Source organism: Notolepis coatsorum (assembly GCF_963971535.1).
Source record: "Notolepis coatsorum genome assembly, chromosome: 5".
In the NCBI taxonomy this organism is placed as follows: Eukaryota; Metazoa; Chordata; class Actinopteri; order Aulopiformes; family Paralepididae; genus Notolepis; species Notolepis coatsorum.
Window position 1 is genome coordinate 126,016,697 of NC_140169.1, and position 21,083 is coordinate 126,037,779.

Consider the following 21,083-nt stretch of genomic DNA (forward strand, 5'->3'; position numbering starts at 1 on the left):
AACGGAAATGTACGGATGAAAAAACAATATGTTTTTTTGCATGTTGACCAGAAGCAACTCACTGACAGTCTACGGCGTTATTAGATCCATAGCTATAATATAAAATATACTTTTAGGACTCGCAAGTTTGGCATTCTAAAACTATATCCATTGAATAACGCACTGGCGCTGAAGGCCATCAGCGCCCCCTGCTGCTGGCGTCCAATGTGTTAAAGAGCACCTACGGGAGGCTGCAATTCGAAACTGGCCACCGTAAATGTCCAAAGTCCAAACCCCCCCCCCCCCCTCCTAATAGACAGTCTCCTCCCCACCGTATGTATATATTTTCTCCCCACTGTATGTATTTTTTTCTCCCACCCGCCCACCCACCCCCTCCTAATGTACAGTCTCCGCCATCATGTATTCTCTGTTAGGATCTATGTATATTTGCATATTGTATGTCACAAATGTAACAGTACACCTGTATGTCATGCATGTCCCTATGCCATAAATGTCATGATGTCATGTATGTTGTGTATGTCATAAATGTCACTATGAATTGAACTGCAATCTGTTCAATAAAGTTTTCATTAATTCAGTAGTAGTAGTAGTAGTAGTAGTCGGCCCATGTCACCCCACTTCTTAGGGACCTGCACTGGCTCCCCATTGCTGCACGTATCCGCTTCAAGGCCCTCGACCTAGCATACCGTGCGGCAAAGGGAACCGCTCCCGCCTACCTCCGGTCAATGGTCTCTAACTACACACCCCCAAGACCCCTACGCTCTGCATCTTCTGGCCGCCTCAGATCTACTCCTATCCAAGCTCCCGGAGGGTCATCAAAGAGAAGCCGCCTATTCTCAGTCCTTGCCCCACAATGGTGGAATGAACTACCCATCCCAGTTAGGACAGCCGAATCCCGTCCAATCTTTCGCCGTCGACTAAAGACTCACTTCTTCAACCATTATCTGAAATGATAAAAAAAAAAATCTAACCGTGACTAACCTTACTGTCATGCACTTGTCCTAATAAACTAACCTACACTGTAACACGCAACACTTTGATGAACATTGTTACTCAGCTGATAGAGTTATACCCTTCTTGCTGTCTTGTCGCACAGAACTTGTAAGTCGCTTTGGATAAAAGCGTCAGCTAAATGACTAAATGTAAATGTAAATGTAGTAGTAGTAGTAGTAGTAGTAGTAGTAGTAATAGTAGTAGTAGTAGTAGTAGTAGTAGTAGTAGTAGTAGTAGTAGTAGTAGTAGTATAGTAGTAGTAGTAGCAGCAGCAGTTAGTACGTAGTAGTAGGCTTAGTATTGATTCATGTTTCACAAGTGCATGCATTTCTAGTATTATTATGTCAGAAGAAAGCACAACACTGCAGTCTGAAAAACCTGTGAAACAACCTTTGTTGTTCTAGATTATTGAGTCATATCTCAAATAAAAATCCATGGATATGTTTGTAGTAGATACGATTAAGAGAGAGGGGAAGATATTTAATTATCAAAACTTGACAGTTCAGCTTCCTGTTTACGTTTTTACATATGACGTCACGCAACTGACATTGCATACAGTCTAGTTTCCAAAGAACACCAGTTAGCAAGCTAACTTGTGAAACAATTGCCTAAATATTTGTGTCACGGTAGATTCAATTATATTCTAGCTGGCCAACCGATGTGGTAACTCAACACGGTGAATAATACACAATATTGTGTTCGACTTTGTTGGATTTGAGGACCGAATCACCGAATCCAGCTAACCAGGAGGTTGCTACTGTAACAGCAGTTCGCTAACGTTGGGTGTCTTGCTAGCTAACTAAGTTAGCCACAGTGTATCAACAAACTGTGGTTGTTTTGGCCGAATAACGAATCTCAACATGGAGATTAAGTATAACCTCAAGAGCCCAGGTAAGTCTGACGTCACCCCTTTTTCCTGGACTCGGAATAACTGGCTAGAATCAGTTTGTTAGTTAACTTGATAGCTAATATCTAACGTTGACGTTACAACTTCCGCATTGTGTCCAATGATTGGGAATGTATGCGAGCAGAGGATATTTTAATAGTAATTATTACCGTACTCGCTATAGTAGTATGCATGATACATTTGCCTATCCTAGCATGCCATGCTTGTTGACCTAACGTTATAAGAAGGCACTTTAAGCCCAAATAAAGATAACCAAATGTCCTGCCACAAATATTGGCCAAGTGGTTGTTTTGACATTTATTGCCCCCTTTCATCATTACTTTACACTTGTTATACCTTCTACCTTTCATCTTTAATGCAGACTGACGTCATAACCGTACACACACAACTAGTCTATGGTTTGTTGTGGAATTATGCAATTGGTCAATGCCACGTATCAAACAGCCTACGTCTGCCATGGAAATGTTTGTTTTGCTTCTGTTGCACCACTTCCTCTGCACAGCTCCAAGGACACATACTGTGTACACACACAGGTGCACAATTGGTTATAGATTCACTGGGTTTGAACTATCGTTTACAGCTTTTGTTTTTGAGATCTAGTTATGAAAGATGTATTGTGGAAGTGGGCTGGGTCCAGATGGAGTCAGTCAGATGGAAGTGACACAACTGAACCCTTGCACTGAAAAAACATATTTAATGTTTTTGGACAGCCCATGTATTCCCAGATGTAAAGTCAATCCAAATCACGTGGGAGTGTGAATGTGATCATAAGAAAGTACTCAACCTTGACTGTCTTTAAGTATGAATGATCACTCAATGTTTTCATAATAAAGTTTGAAAACATTGTTCCTGTGAAAACCTAAAACAGAGTTATATGGTTCTTCTTCCTCTCTGGTACTAAGTTGCTTGCTTAGTATTTAGTGATTATGTGAATCAACCAAGATGTAGCTTGTAGCCTATATCCATATGATCTTCAACATAGATTTTTCTTGCTTGAGATGTGTGTGTGTAGTGTGTGTGTGTGTAGGAGGAGTGGGACAGCTTTGCATGCAGATACACAGTGGAACAGAGGACAGCAATCCTGTATTAGACAATGATGTCTCTGTTTCTAAGCTAATCATAATGTATAAAGAAAAAATTAATAATGATTATTATATTTTATTAAACGCATGATGGAGCTGGCGCCTTGTCATAGTGGCGCTGCCCGCCATACCATTGTTTAGGGAAAGCCCTGGATAGATCAGGATATTTCATTCAGGCTTTCCTTGACGAAAGAAGTTCTTAGTAGACTGATAGTCATGGATTTAAAAAAGTTTATTTAAGCCTAATCGACAAATATGTGTGTTTCCCACATGCAATCATACAGAAGGATAGGGTTGGGCATTGTTTGGATTTGAACGATTCCGGTTCCGATTCTCCATTTCGATTCCTGTTCTAAACGATTCTCGATTCAGATTCCCTTTTTTATTTTATTTTTAATCTTAAATTTTTTTCATACTATTCACATTGTCAGTTGACTTGATACAGTTTAATTTGGTTGCTGTACTGTAACTAGGGTATTAATTAACAAATTACGTTTTTTTTTTTTTAAACTTTGACAAGTCAGCTGGTTCTTTTTAGCGTTTATCGCTTTTTCGTCGCATTCATACTTGGTCAAGGTCGACCGACAGAAGCAGGCTGAAAGCGTTCAGATGGGGGGAAAGACACTCTGGGAAAGGCACGGCTGCCGTCCGGGATTCGAACGCGCTCAGCCCCAGATCCGCGCGAGCACGGTTGTCCACGGCGCTGAAATAGCACTTGCGGTACGTGGTGAGCTACTGGAGCTCCCTACAACAAAGTACGTTTTTTAAGAATCGGTTCCTATTAGAACCGGTTTTCGGTGCCCAACCCTACAGAAGGACCTCTTTAGATTCATGGTGCATTCTGTCGGTCCTCGTCAACTTGTAAGGTTGGACATTTATCACGTGACCAAATGGTATATATGAGGTGATAGTGTCCGGGTGGGCTTGTTAGGTAGGCAGCAGATTCAGCCAGATTATTTATTCCTATACCTTTCTTTCACGATGCTGGTGGTTTGAAATATGTTTAGGAATCCCAGCATGTCAATATGATATTTCTGATGATGTCCCATGCTACTCCATGTTCATAACAAACAAGTCAGTGAAACGTCACAACTCGTAAACTCATCATCATCCACACTGTAAACTCTTATCATGGAACTTGCCAGAGTTTACCACTGGTATTTATCACTTGATCGGCTGTCGAGTGCAACTTCCTGGTGGTAAACTTACGAGTTGACGAGGACTGACTAAATATGCATGATTAATGCTTACCAGAGATGTGCATATCATCTTTCAGGATATAGCTCAACTAATTTAGCATGGAAGAAAGCATAAAAACCCATCACTAGACTAATTGACTGAGAAAGTCTTGGTCGATGATTACTAACTTAGTAGCAACAAACTGAACTCTTTTCAGATTTATCTTTGATATTTTCTTCCTTCTGTTTGAAAAGGAAAAGCTTGTAGATGCCGCTAACTTTACATATAGCTAGACTATATGACCAGATTTCCTAAGAGGCCTTGAGGGTATTTCTGTAAGGCCTGTGATATACTGTATAGGCTAGGCCAGTGCTTCTCAAACTTTTTCTGTCGGGCCCCCCTTTGGCGGACCAAAATATTTTGGGCCCCCTCGCCCAAAATAAAATGGGCCATGTTTAAATTGATTGAAATAACACTAATATCGTGACCTTTCAAATTGACAACACCTTCCCTCGCGAGAGCCACCTTGCCTCGCTGTGAAGCAGCACTGCAGAATGGTCAGCTCCCATCTCCTCACACAGCGCAGAGAACAGGCGCGCTTTCAGGGGTCGGGTTTTGATGAAATTTACCACGTTTATAACTTCTGTCAACCTCATTCAGCTCAGGGCTAAGCTGTCTTGACGCTAACGCCTCTCTGTGAATTTACAGTGCGTCCATTGCGCGTTTGGCGAGACCCCCTTGATGAGCGCCTGTAGCCCCCTCCTTTTCCCTGCCATGGCCTGCGCACCGTCGGAGCAAAATCCCACACAGTTCTCCCATTTCAGTCCATGTTCTGTCAGGTAACTGTCAATAATTTTGAAGAGCTCATCAGCTGTCGCTCTGTTTTTGACATAATGCAAAACAGCAGATCTTCATACAGTGACTGGGAATTTACAAAGCAAACATAGGAAATAAGCAGTCTTTATTGCTGTCAGTCTTTGACAAGGCAACACGCATGTCATCCTCAAGGCTCAACTTGGCCCTATATTTTGTTTTCAGAGCTGTCATGGATGAAAAGCCAGCTTCACACAGATATGTGGTGCTGAATGGTATCAACACCTTAACTGCTGCATCATGAGATACTTGGTACTCAGCACCACACTCTGAAACTAGCTCTCCACCAGGTGGTATCAGACGAGATTTCAATGAGTTATTCCAAGAGTTTGGATGGAGATGTGTCAGGAAGCTTTGTCTCAATGTTGTCTGTAAAGTTTTTTTTTATCCAGAGTAACTTGGTGATCCTTTTCTGTGTTTTATTAAATAATGATTTTCAGATTTTGAGAAATGGTCAAACTTATCAAATATGGTATTTTCATGGAGAACAGTGCAGCTGCAACAGATAGCACTTTAGTGAACATTTTCTGTAATCCAAAAAAGAGTAAACATTTTTATTTATTTTTTTTAAATCTCAAGGCCCCCCCTGTCATGCCTCTGCGCCCCCCCTGGGGGGCGTGCCCCACACTTTGAGAAACACTGGGCTAGGCTATGTTTATTGGCAGTCCTTGTGTTTTATGCGCTATGACATAGTCTCGCTTTGAGGAACCAGCTATGTCATAGGGTAGGAAAATAGCATGTAGGGCATAACTGCCCCTGAAATTCCAGTGTCCTTGAACAATGCCCCTGAGGCGAGGGTAGCCTATAGAAACTGCAGCCATCCAATTGGTAATTGTCACATATCCACAATGAATGATTTTGATAGAATTGCAGATCAATATGAAATTGTTTACTATTTTTGCCTGATGTTTGTATTGGCACATTAGGGAAGGGCTCTGCCTCATACGTCTGTGCATTAAGCGAAATAATGAAGATATCAGTAATGGAAATGGGTTTTCTATGTTTTTGTGAAATTGCCCATAAATGCTTAAAATGCTCCTTAAAATCAGTTCATGTGACTAAAATAGGCCAGTTACAGAAAACCTTCTTTCCTACCACACTAAGTTAGGCCTATGTATGTACTTGTGAGGGAAAAAAGTGTCTATTGAGTCTAAAATTAGCCTATTATATTTACGTTATTCAGCAGCCTATAGAGTGAGTGGGATTAGCTCTCCTTTGTTCCTTGAATGACCTCTGGTGTTGCCTCACAGCCGAGTGCACTGCAAGTGGAAGCGGTAGAAGAGCAAAAAGCCGGCAGACTTTGGAGGAAGTAGCTGACGGCTCCAGGGATTTTATTATCATCAGTTTGTGTACATTGCTTTTCTGTGTCTTGGGAGTTCTGTTATTCAATGGTGTCTCCCCTCTCGCCGGACTAACGGTGTCTCCCCTCTCGCTGGACTAATGGTATCTCCCCTCTCACTGGACTAACGGTGTCTCCCCTATCGCTGGACTAAAGGCGTCTCCCCTGAGTCCCCTCTTGCTGGACTAACAGTGTCTCGGTCTCCCCTATCACTGGACTAATGGTGTCTCCCCTATCGCTGGACTAACAGTGTCTCCCCTCTCGCTGGACTAACGGTGTCTCCCCTATCGCTGGACTAACGTGTGAATCGTTCCCTTGAAGCAAACACTAAAATGCGTGTTATGTAAGATGATTTTGTGGATCATAACGTCATCGGCTCACTGACTGGACCCCTGCTCACCACTGGGGGCAGGGGACAAATGTGGGGGTGGAGGCTTTGCTTGGGACTCCCACTTATTAAAACAAGGCACTGAAAAGGGCTTTGCATGTAGAACTCAACTGGGGTGGTGGGGCCCCTCTGTCACACTGCAATGAGACATTCCCTGTGACAGCGGTGGGGATCCATTATCTGAATTAAAAAAAAAAAAAAAAAAAAAAAAAAAAAATCTAACCCTAACTAACCGTACTGTCATGCACTTGTCCTAATAAACTAACCTACACTGTAGCACTCAACACTTTGATGAACATTGTTGCTCAGCTGATAGAGTTGTGCCCTTCCTGATGGCTTGTCGTACAGAACTTGTAAGTCGCTTTGGATAAAAGCGTCAGCTAAATGACTAAATGTAAATGTAAATGTAAATGGAGGGGCATGGGGTGGAAAGGAACTGGACCTACCTCATCCACTGGCCTCCATTAGGGGTGGGACAAAAAATCCATACTGCGATATATCGTTGTACCTTTTCTTGCGACATTTTAGCCACACACTGCCAAGTATCAATGTTAAACATAAATAAATAATAAACATGTATATATACTATATATATATATGTTGTCGTTTTCCCTTGGGCACATCATTAATAGTTAATAATAATCGAGTTGCGGTCAGTGTGTGTTAGAGAGGCACTATGCAATTTGTTGTACATACAATTGGGCAGTTTGTGATGCACATAAAGCATCTGATACGTGGCGGCTACGTGGCGTAGTGGGCAAGGCGCTCGCCACGAATGGGCTTGCCTGTTCGAGCCCAGCGCACCACATTGCTTTCAGTTTAGCTGGCCGTCCATACTAATACACATTGGCCGTATTAGGGGGTGGGAAACTGATGGGTGGGGATCGGGCGTTGTGGACAGCGACTCCTACAGGTCGGTTGGTGCGCCTGCACAGTAGAATCAGGAAGTGTCGGGGGCAGCGTGAGCCTCCCACGCGTTACTCCTTGCCACTGAGATCGAGCTGCGCAGGTGAAAAGATGCGACTGCTGTTACCTCAAGTACCGGAGGGGACTTGTGCTATGTATTTTTTTTTTGATCCACTTTTTCTCCCATTTTTTTCTATATTTTCTCCCATCCCAATTTCGTATCATCCAATTCAACCCTCCCCTGTCACGAACGCTGTTTCTTGCCTCCCACAAGCCGGCTGCAATGTGGACTAAGTCATACATAGCACAAGTCCCCTCCGGTACTTGAGGTAACAGCAGTCGCATCTTTTCACCTGCGCAGCTCGATCTCTCAGTGTCGAGGAGTAACGCGTGGGAGGCTCACGCTGCCCCCGACACTTCCTGATTCTACTGCGCAGGCGCACCAACCGACTTGTAGGAGTCGCTTGTTCACAACGTTCGATCCCCACCCTTCAGTTTTCCCTCCCCGTAATACGGCCAATGTGTATTACTGCGGACGACCAGCTAAACTGAAAACAATGTGGAGAGCTGGATTCGAACACGCGAATCCTAGCGTCTCCACACTGGTGGCGAGTGCCTTGCCCACTACACCACCTAGCCGCCGGACTTGTGCTATGTATGACTTAGTCCACATTGCAGCCGGCTTGTGGGAGGCAAGAAACAGCGTTCGTGACAGGGGAGGGTTGAATTGGATGATACGAAATTGGGATGGGAGAAAATATAGAAAAATGGGAGAAAAAGTGGACAAAAAAAAAAGCATCTGATACGCTTTCATATCAATTCATTCATTCTCTGAATAAATACATAATTCCTGCTTTTTGCCTTTGTTATGGGTATTTTTTCTTTTTCAGTTACACAGATATCATGATGTATCATAGATACAACTTCTTGCAATACATCGATTATCGCAGATATTGTGTATGTATGGTGATATTATCGTTATCGATGGCCAAATTCATCACAGTATCATATTGTGAGTTACTCCCACCCCTGGCCTCCACGTCTGTCTCCTCTTCAGAAGCAGTCTCAGCACTAATGTGCTCACATGTGCTTCATACGTCTCGTACTGTATGATCAGTGAGGCTCCAGCTTTTGACAGATCTCAAACCCTGCCCTCATTTCTCAAGCCTCCAATCACAACCGTTGCTTTCCCTCAGACTTCAGACAGCAGCACGTCGTTTGCCGTTTTGGCTCTATGTGCTCTATATTATTTTATGTGTGAAATGGCACAATGACTTCGCAATAGACAATGATTAATGTGATTAATTTGATGTCATGAATAATTCACTTTGATGAATGAGATTAATTTGAAGCCTTTTCGGATGAGAGGGTAAAGGATTTTGTAGATGGTCCAGTGCACAGTTATTTCAGGGTGCAAACAATGTTTTCAAAAGTAGGCTATATGCTCCATTTCACTGTATCTCTATGATAATTCAGCAGTAGCTACACTTGGCTCTAAATAACTTTTAAGGCATGAAATGATTGGCTAGATGACTAGTAGGGCTGGGTATTGCCACTGATTTCCCAAAACGATTAGATTCCGATTCACAAGGTCCCGAATCGATTCGATTTACAATTTAAATTCGATTTCAATGCTATACAATTTAAATGGTTCAAGCCAAGGAACCCTCTAACATGTTGCATTGTTAAAAATATCAATGTTTACATTAACACTTTCCGTGCCAGCCATGCAGTGCCTAGGAACCCCGCAGTGCCTAGGAACCCCGTTGCGTGCCACTGCTCTATTCAATGACAGAGCTCTCATATTTGCGAACGCATAAACTATATCTTAAATTATGGCTATGTGTCTAATATGACCGTCGCTTATCAATGACTTGTTTGCAGTCAACATTGTCGAAACGGATTGTTTTTTAATCGGTTCATTTCCGTTTTATATCATTTTGAAAAACGCTAGTTTTTTTTTTAAAGTTTCAGAAAAAAAATTAGATTCTGTGATAATCGCCCTTTACTGGAATACACTGGAATACACAAAACACGTTGTAATTTTTCGGCCTATTTATGAATAGTTTTCAAATAAACGCTAGATTATCGATAGTATATGTGTACTTATGCACGCTATAGAAGCGGGCTGAAAAATCCATTATCTTATTTCCTGATCGCACACACACACACACTCACATACACATATATGGCACACGCTGATATATAGGTGATAATAGCTCTGATTATCCCAAGACTGGTAAAATAGATTCCTTACCTCAGATCAGATGTTCTCCAAAAAGATTATTCCAATTCCTGATCGCCATTCCAAATATCGATCGCATTTATTGATCCAATGCTGGGTACTGGAAACTAGGGGTGCACCGATATGAAAATTGGCCACCGATACCGATTGTTCAACTAACACAATCGGCCGATACCGATACCGATACTTGTGGCAAAAAATAAGTATTTGTAATTTCCTTTAATATTCTTTTTAATATTTTATTTTTAAATTTTTTAAATTTTTTTAATGAAACTACTGTATATTTCTATGTATGTTTGTATTTGTAGGCCTCTTTACTTACTTAAAAAAAGGAAACATCAAGAAATATGTTTATGGTATCACTATCCCTCTCCCAGTATCGTCTGGCGGCCTGCAGAGGGATACTATTTTCTCAACCAGAGCTTTCAACCAATGCAATGGAACCATTCTGGCGGCCTGCAGCGGGATACTATTCTCTCAACCAGAGCTTTCAACCAATGCAATGGAACCATTTTGATTGACAGTCGATTCGGCCAATTACGCCACACCGCTAGCACCCACCTCCTGCTGTTCTTACCACCAATCGGCAAGCGTTTATTCATTTTCTACTTCGGGGCATGCCGCCATTGATCTGCTTGCAAGAATGCGAGTCAAACTCAGAACCACAACAAGCTAATACGTTAGCTGCCCGGCAGTGCCTGCTAGGGATGCCCCCCGGACCCCGGTTTTAAACGGGAACCGGTACTATATTAGAAAATACCGGAGTAACTATTTATAAGCTCCGACGTCCTCGGTACTGCTATCGATACTCTAGAGAAATTATTATTATTATTATTATTTACAAGTTGCGAACGATCTCTCCTCTCTCTGTCTCTGCACGAGAAGCGAGTCGCAGCGAGTCATTATTACACACACTCCTCGCGAGTCGCGCTACACATACATACGGGTACTCCTTAATGAAAGCGCTGTCAATAGTATGCAGCTGCAGCACGTCAGACAGCAGCGCTTACAAGCCCCGCACATACAAGCCCCGCACACCTGATGTGCTGCAGCTGGAAGCATCTCAGCGCTGTCTCCGTGCCGACGCACGCTGCACACAGACACAGACAGCTCTGCATGGACTGAGTCGTGATGGCGGATAGAGCGAAGCGTTCACAAGTGCAACAAAACATTTGACAGTAAGGGTGGCAATACGAGCAATCTATCAAAACATTTGTTTGCAAAACACTATATTAGTGTGCAGAAATGCGCCGTATTCGACTGCCTTGCGCGCAGTGGTCCATCTGCATCCACGTCCACTGCAGCCGGTAAGCCAAGATACGGAGTTTCCTAGGCTAATAACGAATTATTACAAATAGGCTAATAAACAAAATAATTGTTTAGCTACAAATACTACAATCTAAAAACGTTTTATAGATCGTCAAGCTGAGGTCAGCCACCAATGTGTCCCAGGCCAGTGAGCCCACCACACATCCTCCCTCTACCTCCACCACCCAAAGTCCTTTCTCCCTAGCAGCTAGAGGAAAGATGACAGAGGATAGGGTGAACGAGTGTCACAGGGCTGTGACAAAGTTTGTTGTCAAAGGCCTGCACCCGTTCTCTACAGTGGAGTCCAAGGACTTTAGGTAACAACTAATCATTCAGTGTATATCGTTTTTTTTGTATACATAGTTGTCTAACTTGTCTGTTGTTGTTATAAGTTATTATTGAAGCAGCTATTCCCACCACTCCACACAAATTTACAATAATTCAATCATTTCTAATCTTTACTGTAGGGAGATGACCAATGCTCTCAACTGCAAATATAAAAATCATAAAAAAATTATCAAAAAGAACCGATAAGAGTATTGAAAAAGTACCGAACCGTTAAGCAGTATCGATAGGAGTAGTAGTATCGATAAAATCCTAACGATACCCATCCCTAGTGCCTGCCGACCAGCGCGCTCCACAGGATGGCCAAACGAGACACAATGATTTTACTGCAACAAATGTTATAATAAAACAAAGCCTTTCTATACATTTGTCTGGTTGAAAACTTTATTAACAGATTGCAGAATGGGTAGTTGGGTACGGAATGGAACCGAGCTATGAACGGCTTGCTTGCTATCTTCGGGTAAATACTATGCTGATGTAATTTAACGTGTAACTAACTATATAACGTTAATGCCACAAAACGAATGTTTGTGTCATTTTAACAGCAGAAGCAGATACTTTCTTAAATGCCATCCTCCCGACAGAGCGGTGTTGATGGGGAGCTCTGATGGGTTCGCTTGGTTGTGTTATTAGCATTGAACAGCTAACCGAAAGCTAGCGTTAACTAATGTTAAAGGTTTAGCCATAACGTTACATTGGCTAAAGTTGGGGCTATTCATAATCCAGCAATAATGGCTGCAGACCTGCAAAGCAAAGTACAGCAAGTTGGCAAAGGAGTATTCCAACGTAAATCACATTTTCACCAGTAACGTTAGTCTTCTGCCTCCCGGTAGCTCATGCTAGCTCATGTTAGCGTCGTCACTGAGCGACCACCTCGCATACACAATTAATGACATGTTGCGGACAGCCATATCGGTGACAATGTTTAGCTTTTAGTGCCAAATGATAAGAGTCTGAAGCGGAGTCTCAAAAGAGAATATTGAATATTTAGTAGTAACTTTGATGCAGTAGCTTGTGTGTGTGTGTGTGTGGGGGTAGTTGGGTACGGAATGAGCAACGGAATGGAATTGAGCTATGAACGGACTCGGAGTAATGCCTTGCTGCTATGGGTAATAATAATATGGTGATGTTATTGTCCGTGTAACACTAACTATATAACGTTAATGCCACAAAACGAATGCCTTGTTAATCATAAGTAGTAACTTTGATGCAGTAGCTTGTGTGTGTGTGTGGGGGACGGCGGGCGTTGTGCAGGTAGGTCGCGAGTGAATTATTTTTTTTTGCCTTTTGACGCTACACAAATTGATGGTTATTTATCGGCGACTGCTATCGGCACATTTGAGCTTATAGGCCGATAGCAGTCAACAAGGCACTTATCGGCCGATACCGATACCCGACCGATATATCGGTGCACCCCTACTGGAAACGCATATTCTCCGCTGTTCTGATGGTGGGCGATGACTGCAGTAGGCTCGGATTACATGCCTGACAAGTAAAATGTGGAAGCAGGACTTTTTTTTTCTCCATGCGTTTCATTCAATCCAATCCAATGGGGTGCAGTACCATCCGGAGAGACGATAGGGGCCGGTATTTTCCCTGTTCGAGCTCAGACAGATCCCCACTGGTAACGTGAGGCTAGATTGATGAAAAATGTATGGAAATCGATAATAAAAAAAGAAACGATTAAAAACGAGATCTCTCGTCGGCTGGCACTCAACGGTTGGTATGAACTAACGAGAAATCTCGTCGTTGGCACTGAAAGTGTTAAGAATTGACTCAAGTAGTTACATGAATGTACTTTTTATTGGAACATTGGCTTTTGCATACAGTATGTCCCGTCTGGGTGATGTCTCAGTAAGTGGTTTTGTAGATTTGTTTTATTTCCACCATTATCTATGTCTGTCACTATAGCCAATGGAAATGCTAGAAATGTGGGCTGGCAGAACCAATGGAAAATGCCTATCCAGAGGCCAACAACTTAATTGCAGACCCCCAGTCCGACAGTGGGGCAATGCGCGCAACGACCAGGAATGGAATTGGCTTAACGACTAAATTGGGGGATGAACATTTATTCATAATTATATATTTTTTAAGACCGATTTTGGGATTTTATGAATCGCTAATTCAAATGAAGATCGATTCAGAATCGGGAAATACATTTTTTGAAGCCAGTCCTAATGACTAGGCCTACATGTAAACAAGGGTCTGTTATCCAACCAGCCATAAAAGACCACTTTAATACAAGCCATTCAAATGTGCAAATCAGCCGGGAGCATTTAGTAAGGTAGGCTGAGATCTACTAAAACATACACCATAAACACCTAGACAGGGGCAATCTCTGGCAATGGGGAGAAGTAAAAATGTAATGTCCCTATTGTGATATTTGTGAATAGCGACATCGCTGGTGGTCGAAAATCTAACCAAATTTTGGCTTTGAAATCAAAAGTCAAATCGAATCATGGATTTGGCTAATCATTACACCCCTAGTTACATCACAAGTAAATACATCACTTGCTGTTTGTAAAGCGTTTTTTCCAAAAGCTTTATTTGGTCATACGGTATGGCCAGGGGTCCAGTCGTAATATGGGCGAAGGCCAAACGCCCGCGCACGCGTGCACGCGCATACATGTTTCCTCGGTTGCACACAGAACAGATGATATCCTTCCAGTCGGGAGATCAAGCAACTCCCCACCACACCTACAGGGCTTGTATTTGGTTGTCGGTATCCTATTATTATGCAAAGTCTAGGTGATAAGTGCCGGCGGCCGGGGTATACGGCGCCACGAGTAATTTTTGTGTCGTCGTGCAGGCACTTATCACCTAGACTTTGCATAATAATAGGATGCGCGCACTTCGGCCTCAGTGACGAAGCCCAAACGTCGTTTGACCGCGTATGCCCAGCACTGCACCCCTGGGTATGGCCTAGCAACTTTCAGAATTACACAATGTCTTTGGTCCCTAGATGCCACACAACAGCTTTCGGGAGAATTGAGTTGACAACCTAGCAATACTAGGGAGGGAAATGGTATTTTTTTCCAAATAAATCTAAGTCCGATATGGCCGACATGGGTGGTTTTATTGGCAAAGTTGTAGACCAATGATAGCTGTAGTCTAAATGTACGAAGTCAATCAGACTTACGCTGCATGAGTTATAGCTCTTTTTATTTTAATTTTTACAATAACAAATTAAACCTGTGATGAAAAGATATAGCCTAGAGAGGGTGCTGTTTCTACAAATCAGAGATTGGGGCTTTAAGCTCCGTAGCTAGAGCGTGATGATTTGAGGTTGCATGATATGAGTCTGGTCACGGGCTACTAGAAGTCATTAAGAATTTTGATTGAACCATATAATGAGTACTTAGATTATACTGTATATATATAATCTGAATCTATTCAGATATTTTTGGCTCCTTGAAATGGAGGATAATCGACAATCTGCCACAGTTCTTTGCCTTAAGATAATTAAAGTTGAGGACCAGAGTTCGTTTTCTCGGATAGTCCGCTTTTTTTGGGGTGGTGTGAATGCTCAGTGAATGCCAAACACGCAAACTCTGGTCCGCCTGAAAACATAGGTCTCGGTTCGCTTCATCGGACCAAACGCAAGACCAAATATAGGAAGTGACCTGATAAACTGTGCATCTTGGGTAGAAGGAAAAATCTTGGGTAGAAGGAAAAAAACAAACACCGCAGCCGCATTCACTGCAAAACAAGCACGCGGTAAACATGTCTCGTGGACAGACGTGGGTGAATGACGAGGTGAAAGCCCTGATAGACATTATGGGCAGAAGACTAAATTAAACGGCTACTTGTGGGCACCCATAAAAACAACGTGGTGTACAAGTTGTTTAGCGAGAGGATGGTGGTAATGGGCTTCAATAGAACAATGGATCAATGCCATGTAAAAATAAAAAAACAGCGTCAGCAATATATTAATAAATAAGCAGAGAATTAAATTAGATGTCCATAACATTTGTTTTTTAATTAGCATAGCCTAAATAAATATGAATTCAAGAAGTTAAATACTGAATTAACGACAGATATTTATTAACAGGCTGAAAGTTCAAACGAATAACAGGCTGAAAAAACAATTGGACTATTTAATATAGGCTAAACGCAGTGCGTAAAATATAGGCTAAGCGGTGCGTAAAAGGCAACTTTGGCTATAGCCTTCTAAAACTATTGAATAGGCTAAACTTCTTTTTGGCTTCTTGGGTTCACATTTCTGTGGTTTGCAATGGTGCAGCTGCGGGCCAATGTTTCAGATTCAGATTCAGATTCCTTTATTGAGCCATTTGTGTAAAACACATTGGTAATTGTTGCAGCAATACAGTGTATGCATTCTTTCTTTTTTCACAGTAAACAAACACCAACACAGACAAGAAACGAAAACAGTGCAGTGGGGGATTAATCAATAAATAAAATACATATATATATAAAGTGAAGTGTGCAGAGATCCAGTACGGACTAGTGCAGTCAATGTCATTGTGCCAGTGTCACTTGGGGGCAGAGGGGGGGGGGGGGGGGGGGGGGGGTACCGAAGGGGGGGGGGGGGGGACCTGAGGCATTGATCAGCCTGGCGGCTGAGGGGAAGAAGCTCAGTCTGTGTCGAGCTTTCACAGCCTTTGGGATCCTCAGCCTTCTCCCAGAGGGGAGCAGGGTGAAGAGGCTGTGACCGGGGTGGGATGGGTCGGCCATGATCTTCCTCGCCCTCTTCAGCGCCCTGGAGTCGTGCCCTGGAGTTCCGAGACATATTACATTTAATTTGTTAGGCTATTTGAATACACCGTTAGCCCTAAATGGTGGATTAAAATAGCCTAATAACAATTACAAATATATAAATATGTCTCGGAGCATTGGCTTGCAGTTGCGTTGTTGCAAACTAGAGAGATGTGAATTAAAGAAGTTAAAACAAACAGGCTGAAAAAATAATTAGCCCATTTAAAGTCTGTGACTTGCTTCGAAAAAGTAGGAGTTCGGGGAAGAGAGACAAGTTCCCTTGGTATGATGACCTGGACATTATACTTGGCACAAGACCCACCAGCACCGCCACCGACTGAAAATTGTGACGCCTCCGCTGATCTGGAGTTAGACAGGGCTGCAAGTCACACACACACATTTCCACTCTCTATTGTGTCCAATAGACGAGCGCCCTTTTCGACCGCGTGGCATTGTTCAGAAAGTTTGGTGCGCTTGACAAATTGCAATGTGAATGCAGACGAACCAAATGAAGAATGCAACAATGTTGCAACTTCACCCCTCGAAGCGCACGAGTCCACCAAAACTATATGTGAAAGCGCCCTTGGAGTAAGTTTTATTCATGATGTAGGCTAGCATTTCTAGGGATCTTGAAAACTCTCACAGAAAAATCTGTTGTGCTATACAGCAGGCACAAGGCTACTAGATACATGAAGACTATGCAGCTTCAGTTTCATCAGATGAATACACAGGCAGTAGGGGTGAGAATCACCAGAGGCCCCACGGTACCATATTCTGATGATACTAGAGTCACAATTCTATTTCAATGTTGCCATATATTGCGATTTATTGCCTTTTTTTCAACTGCAAATTATGTCCCCAACGGAAACCTGTGTCAACATCTGCAATAGTGTATGGATATAGGATATAGGCTGACATCAGCAGAATATCACTATATAATGCGTCCCGACCGCCAAGAACCTTGGTGTTGTCCTTGACGACCAGCTGAACTTCTCTGCTCACATCGCAGCGACAACCAGAACCTGCAGATTCCTCCTGAGTAGGCCTGCCGTGATAAGCAATAAATCGATTAATTGCCACGATAATTTAAATGAATGCAATGATTTTGACGGACGCGATTAATTGCTATTTGCGCGTTTGTTTTAATGAGGCGGAACCAGTGCCCCTTGTCAGTCACTGTCCGTGTTGGGAGGCGGGCCGCTGGCTTTACTACAGCACAGCACAGGAGCTCCGTGGGGCAACACCACATAGCTTAACTACATTTCTCAATAGTGTTGCTCCTTTTAACCAAGTAGCGTTATTTGTAGTGTAACGTTAGAATAACACAGAATAACGTTAATACAATTACATGCATCATTGTTTACAATGAACGGGTGGGGCTAGTCAAAGGACTGGAGACGGGGACAAGTTAAACATGAATTAATTTATTATAACAGGTCGTTTTCGAGTCGTGCTGCAGTGCCTACGCACCACAGCTATTCTATTATAATACTGCTTTGACGCTTCCTCCTCATCGTTGATTGCCTGTAGTAGCTGCATCTAACGTTAGTAGCTAACGTTAAAACAAAAAAACACAACCGGACGAGACAAGTTGTCGGCTAGGATAATCACAACAATACTTCCGGTCCGGTCGGTGGGCTTCAAAATAAAAGTCTTAAACACCGGAAAAGACGGAGCGGTGGGCTTCAAAATAAAAGTTTTGGGAAATAAATTTCTCAAAAAAATTCTCTAACCGGTCGCAATAATATCGCTTATCGCGATATTTTCGGGGGCAATTAATCGCCCAGCAAAATGTGTTATCGTGGCAGGCCTACTCCTGAGCAACAGAAGGATCCGCCTTCCTGACAAAAGAAGCCACCCAACTCCTCGTCCAATCAACAGTCATCTCCCGCCTCGACTACTGCAATGCACTGCTTGCTGGCCTCCTGGCCACTGCCACCAAGCCTCTTCAACTCATTCAGAACGCAGCGGCTCGCCTGATCTCAAACCTACCGAAGTCGGCCCATGTCACCCCACTTCTTAGGGACCTGCACTAGCTCCCCATTGCTGCACGAATCCGCTTCAAGGCCCTCGACCTGGCATACCGTGCGGCAAAGGGAACCGCTCCCACCTACCTCCGGTCAATGGTCTCTAACTACACACCCTCAAGACCCCTACGCTCTGCATCTTCTGGCCTCAGCCCTACTCCTATCCGAGCTCCGGGAGGGTCATCAAAGAGAAGTCGCCTATTCTCAGACCTCAGTCCTTGCCCCACAATGGTGGAATGAACTACCCACCCCAGTTAGGACAGCCAAAACCTGTCCTAGAGACGCACTTCTTCAACCATTATCTTAAAAAAATTTATATATATATATAACCCTAACTAATCGTACTGTCATGTACTTGTCCTAATAAACTAACCTACACTACACTGTAGCACGCAACACTTTGATGAACATTGTTACTCAGCTGATAGAGTTGTACCCTTAGAGTTGTACCCTTCCTGATGACTTGTCGTACAGAACTTGTAAGTCGCTTTGGATAAAAGCATTGGCTAAATGACTAAATGTAAATAATGCTGTATAATTAATGGATCTTTCCCCCACCCCTAACAGGCAGGTAGCCTGACCAAATGTAGTTATGGCTACTGTTGTAGGCTTGGGGTTGTTGTAACATTATCTATATGGTATCATACCACATTCTTTACTATATATTATAATTAAGGCTGTCAATCGATTAAAATATTTAACCTGATTAATCGCATGATTGTCCATAGTTAACTCACGATTAATTGCAAATGAATCGCATATTTTTTATCTGTTCTAAATCTACCTTTAACCGATCTTTTTTTATATACTCTTATCAACATGAGAGTCAATAAATGCTTGCTTTATGCAGCCATTTAACACCAAAGGATGACCCTCATGCATTGCAAATTTGCATCAAATTCAAAACAGAGTAATGCACAAAATAACTTAAAGGTCCCATGTCTTATAAATGGCCTTTTCCAGTGTTTAGCATTGTTTCCTAGCAATGGGGGATTATATCAATGCGGTCTGTTTCTCTAATTCTCATTTTGACTCATCAGTCTAGTCTCGAGTTCACGAGATCCTCCCTCACTCAACTAAGCCATTCTGATTTTACTGTTTTGCTGACATGAATAAGGCACTGGTTGTAGTCATCGCCCACAATCAACAATTCGCTCAACAACAGAGCGAGTGGAATTACTTCCTCAAACGCGGGTGCCGACAGACAGCAGAGAACGAGTGACCGAGGGAGATAGAGAGAGAGGGACTGCGCGCAGGAGTGTGTGTAAATTAGGGCTGGGCGATAAAACGATAACGATAACTATCGCGATAAATTATTTCCTCGAAATAAACATGAAACGTGGTCGCAAAGTTTTGATATATCGATTTTCCAAGCTTGGATATCAGCACACGCGCACTAACAACCAATCTGTGAAGGAGATGGCGACAGCGAAGGAGACCCGCGGTGCACCTCTGGGTAGTAAACAAGGCTGGCTAGGATCATTAGCTTGCACGCCCCTATTTTATAGTTTATGTGCGGAGTGAGTGTGTGGCGTGAATTTTGATGGTAACGGTTAGAGTAGTGTGGGGTATGCGGTGGACGTCGTTGCAATGTATTGGGGCGCAACGGAGTATTTTAGGGTGATAGTTAGTACATTGTCGTGGGATACAATACACTGCTTGCTCTGGCTAACTGTTAGTTCCATTCTTATAATGCATATGATCCAGTGGCGGTAGGTTGCCCCCTGGTGGAATATAATAATCTGTCTATTAATAGCCCGTCCGTCGGCGCCGGGCATAAGAAGTTAATTAAACTTGACAGAAATTATATCTACGATAATTATCGATATCGAGTGATATGAAAATAATTTTATAATTTTATCGCGATAATGTTTTTGGCCATATCGCCCAGCCCTAGTGTAAATGTGTGTGTGCGCGGGGATGGAGCGTCTCCCCCGCAGTCGGGAGCACTCGCATATCAGTGTCAAAATATCGTTGCGCACGCCCATATTCCGATCTGTGCAATAATATTCACAGCGGTATATATTGTCATTTGAAACAAGTTACCAATGCATTGTCCCGTGGGATTATGCCCCCCCACTGCGAAATTAATTAGTATCCCCCTCAATCTTTCTCTCTCTCTCTCTGTCGCATACTTGGGTAATTGTCACTCAAAGCGCTTATGGGCGGAGCCAGGCCAAAACAGCTTGAAATCTTGAAGTGGAAAAATGCTGCTTTTGAGTACTCGATTAGAAATATAAAACAATAAAAAAATTTGAGAAAAACCTTACAGATGTGTTCCATAGACTCACAGGAATTGTGTAAAATTGTCCAAATAGTGAAAGAAACAGTAAGAGATAGTTCCCCTTTAAAAGAAAATAATAATTTAAAACAATGAATAAAGTGTGCATGAAATAATAGGGGAAAGAACTGCCAACTACAGCATCGCAAAAACTACAGTGAGTGCACGTGACATACACACACTAACGTTTTTTATTTGTATTATTCTTTACTTTTTTTACACATGCAAAATAATAATAATAAAAATCTATATTTATCGATAATTTTGTCCCAATTTATCGATTCTTCCAAATGGCATATCGTCTCTGCCTTAAATATTATATCGATATGGTATCATCGCCATATCCTTGCCAATACACAGCCCTACTGTAGGCTCATGGTACTTGTTATTGTAGCAACTACACGTACAACTCGCCTCCTGTCCTCTTCACCCCCTGGGATCAGTAGTGACTGAGTGAGTGTTGTTGTTGGTAAGCTTTGAAAATGAGTCTGCCA

General features: G+C 42.6%; 1 protein-coding gene across 1 annotated transcript in view; it reads left to right on the forward strand.

The window, feature by feature from the left end:
* The first annotated feature begins 1,536 nt into the window (after window positions 1-1,536).
* Window positions 1,537-21,083, forward strand: part of ube2j1 (ubiquitin-conjugating enzyme E2, J1) — an 88,127-nt gene continuing 68,580 nt past the window's right edge. Inside the window, exon 1 of the mRNA XM_084313890.1 lies at window positions 1,537-1,884. Coding sequence (XP_084170016.1) covers window positions 1,854-1,884 — 31 coding nt within the window. The 5' untranslated portion in view covers window positions 1,537-1,853. The remainder of the gene's footprint in view (window positions 1,885-21,083) is intronic.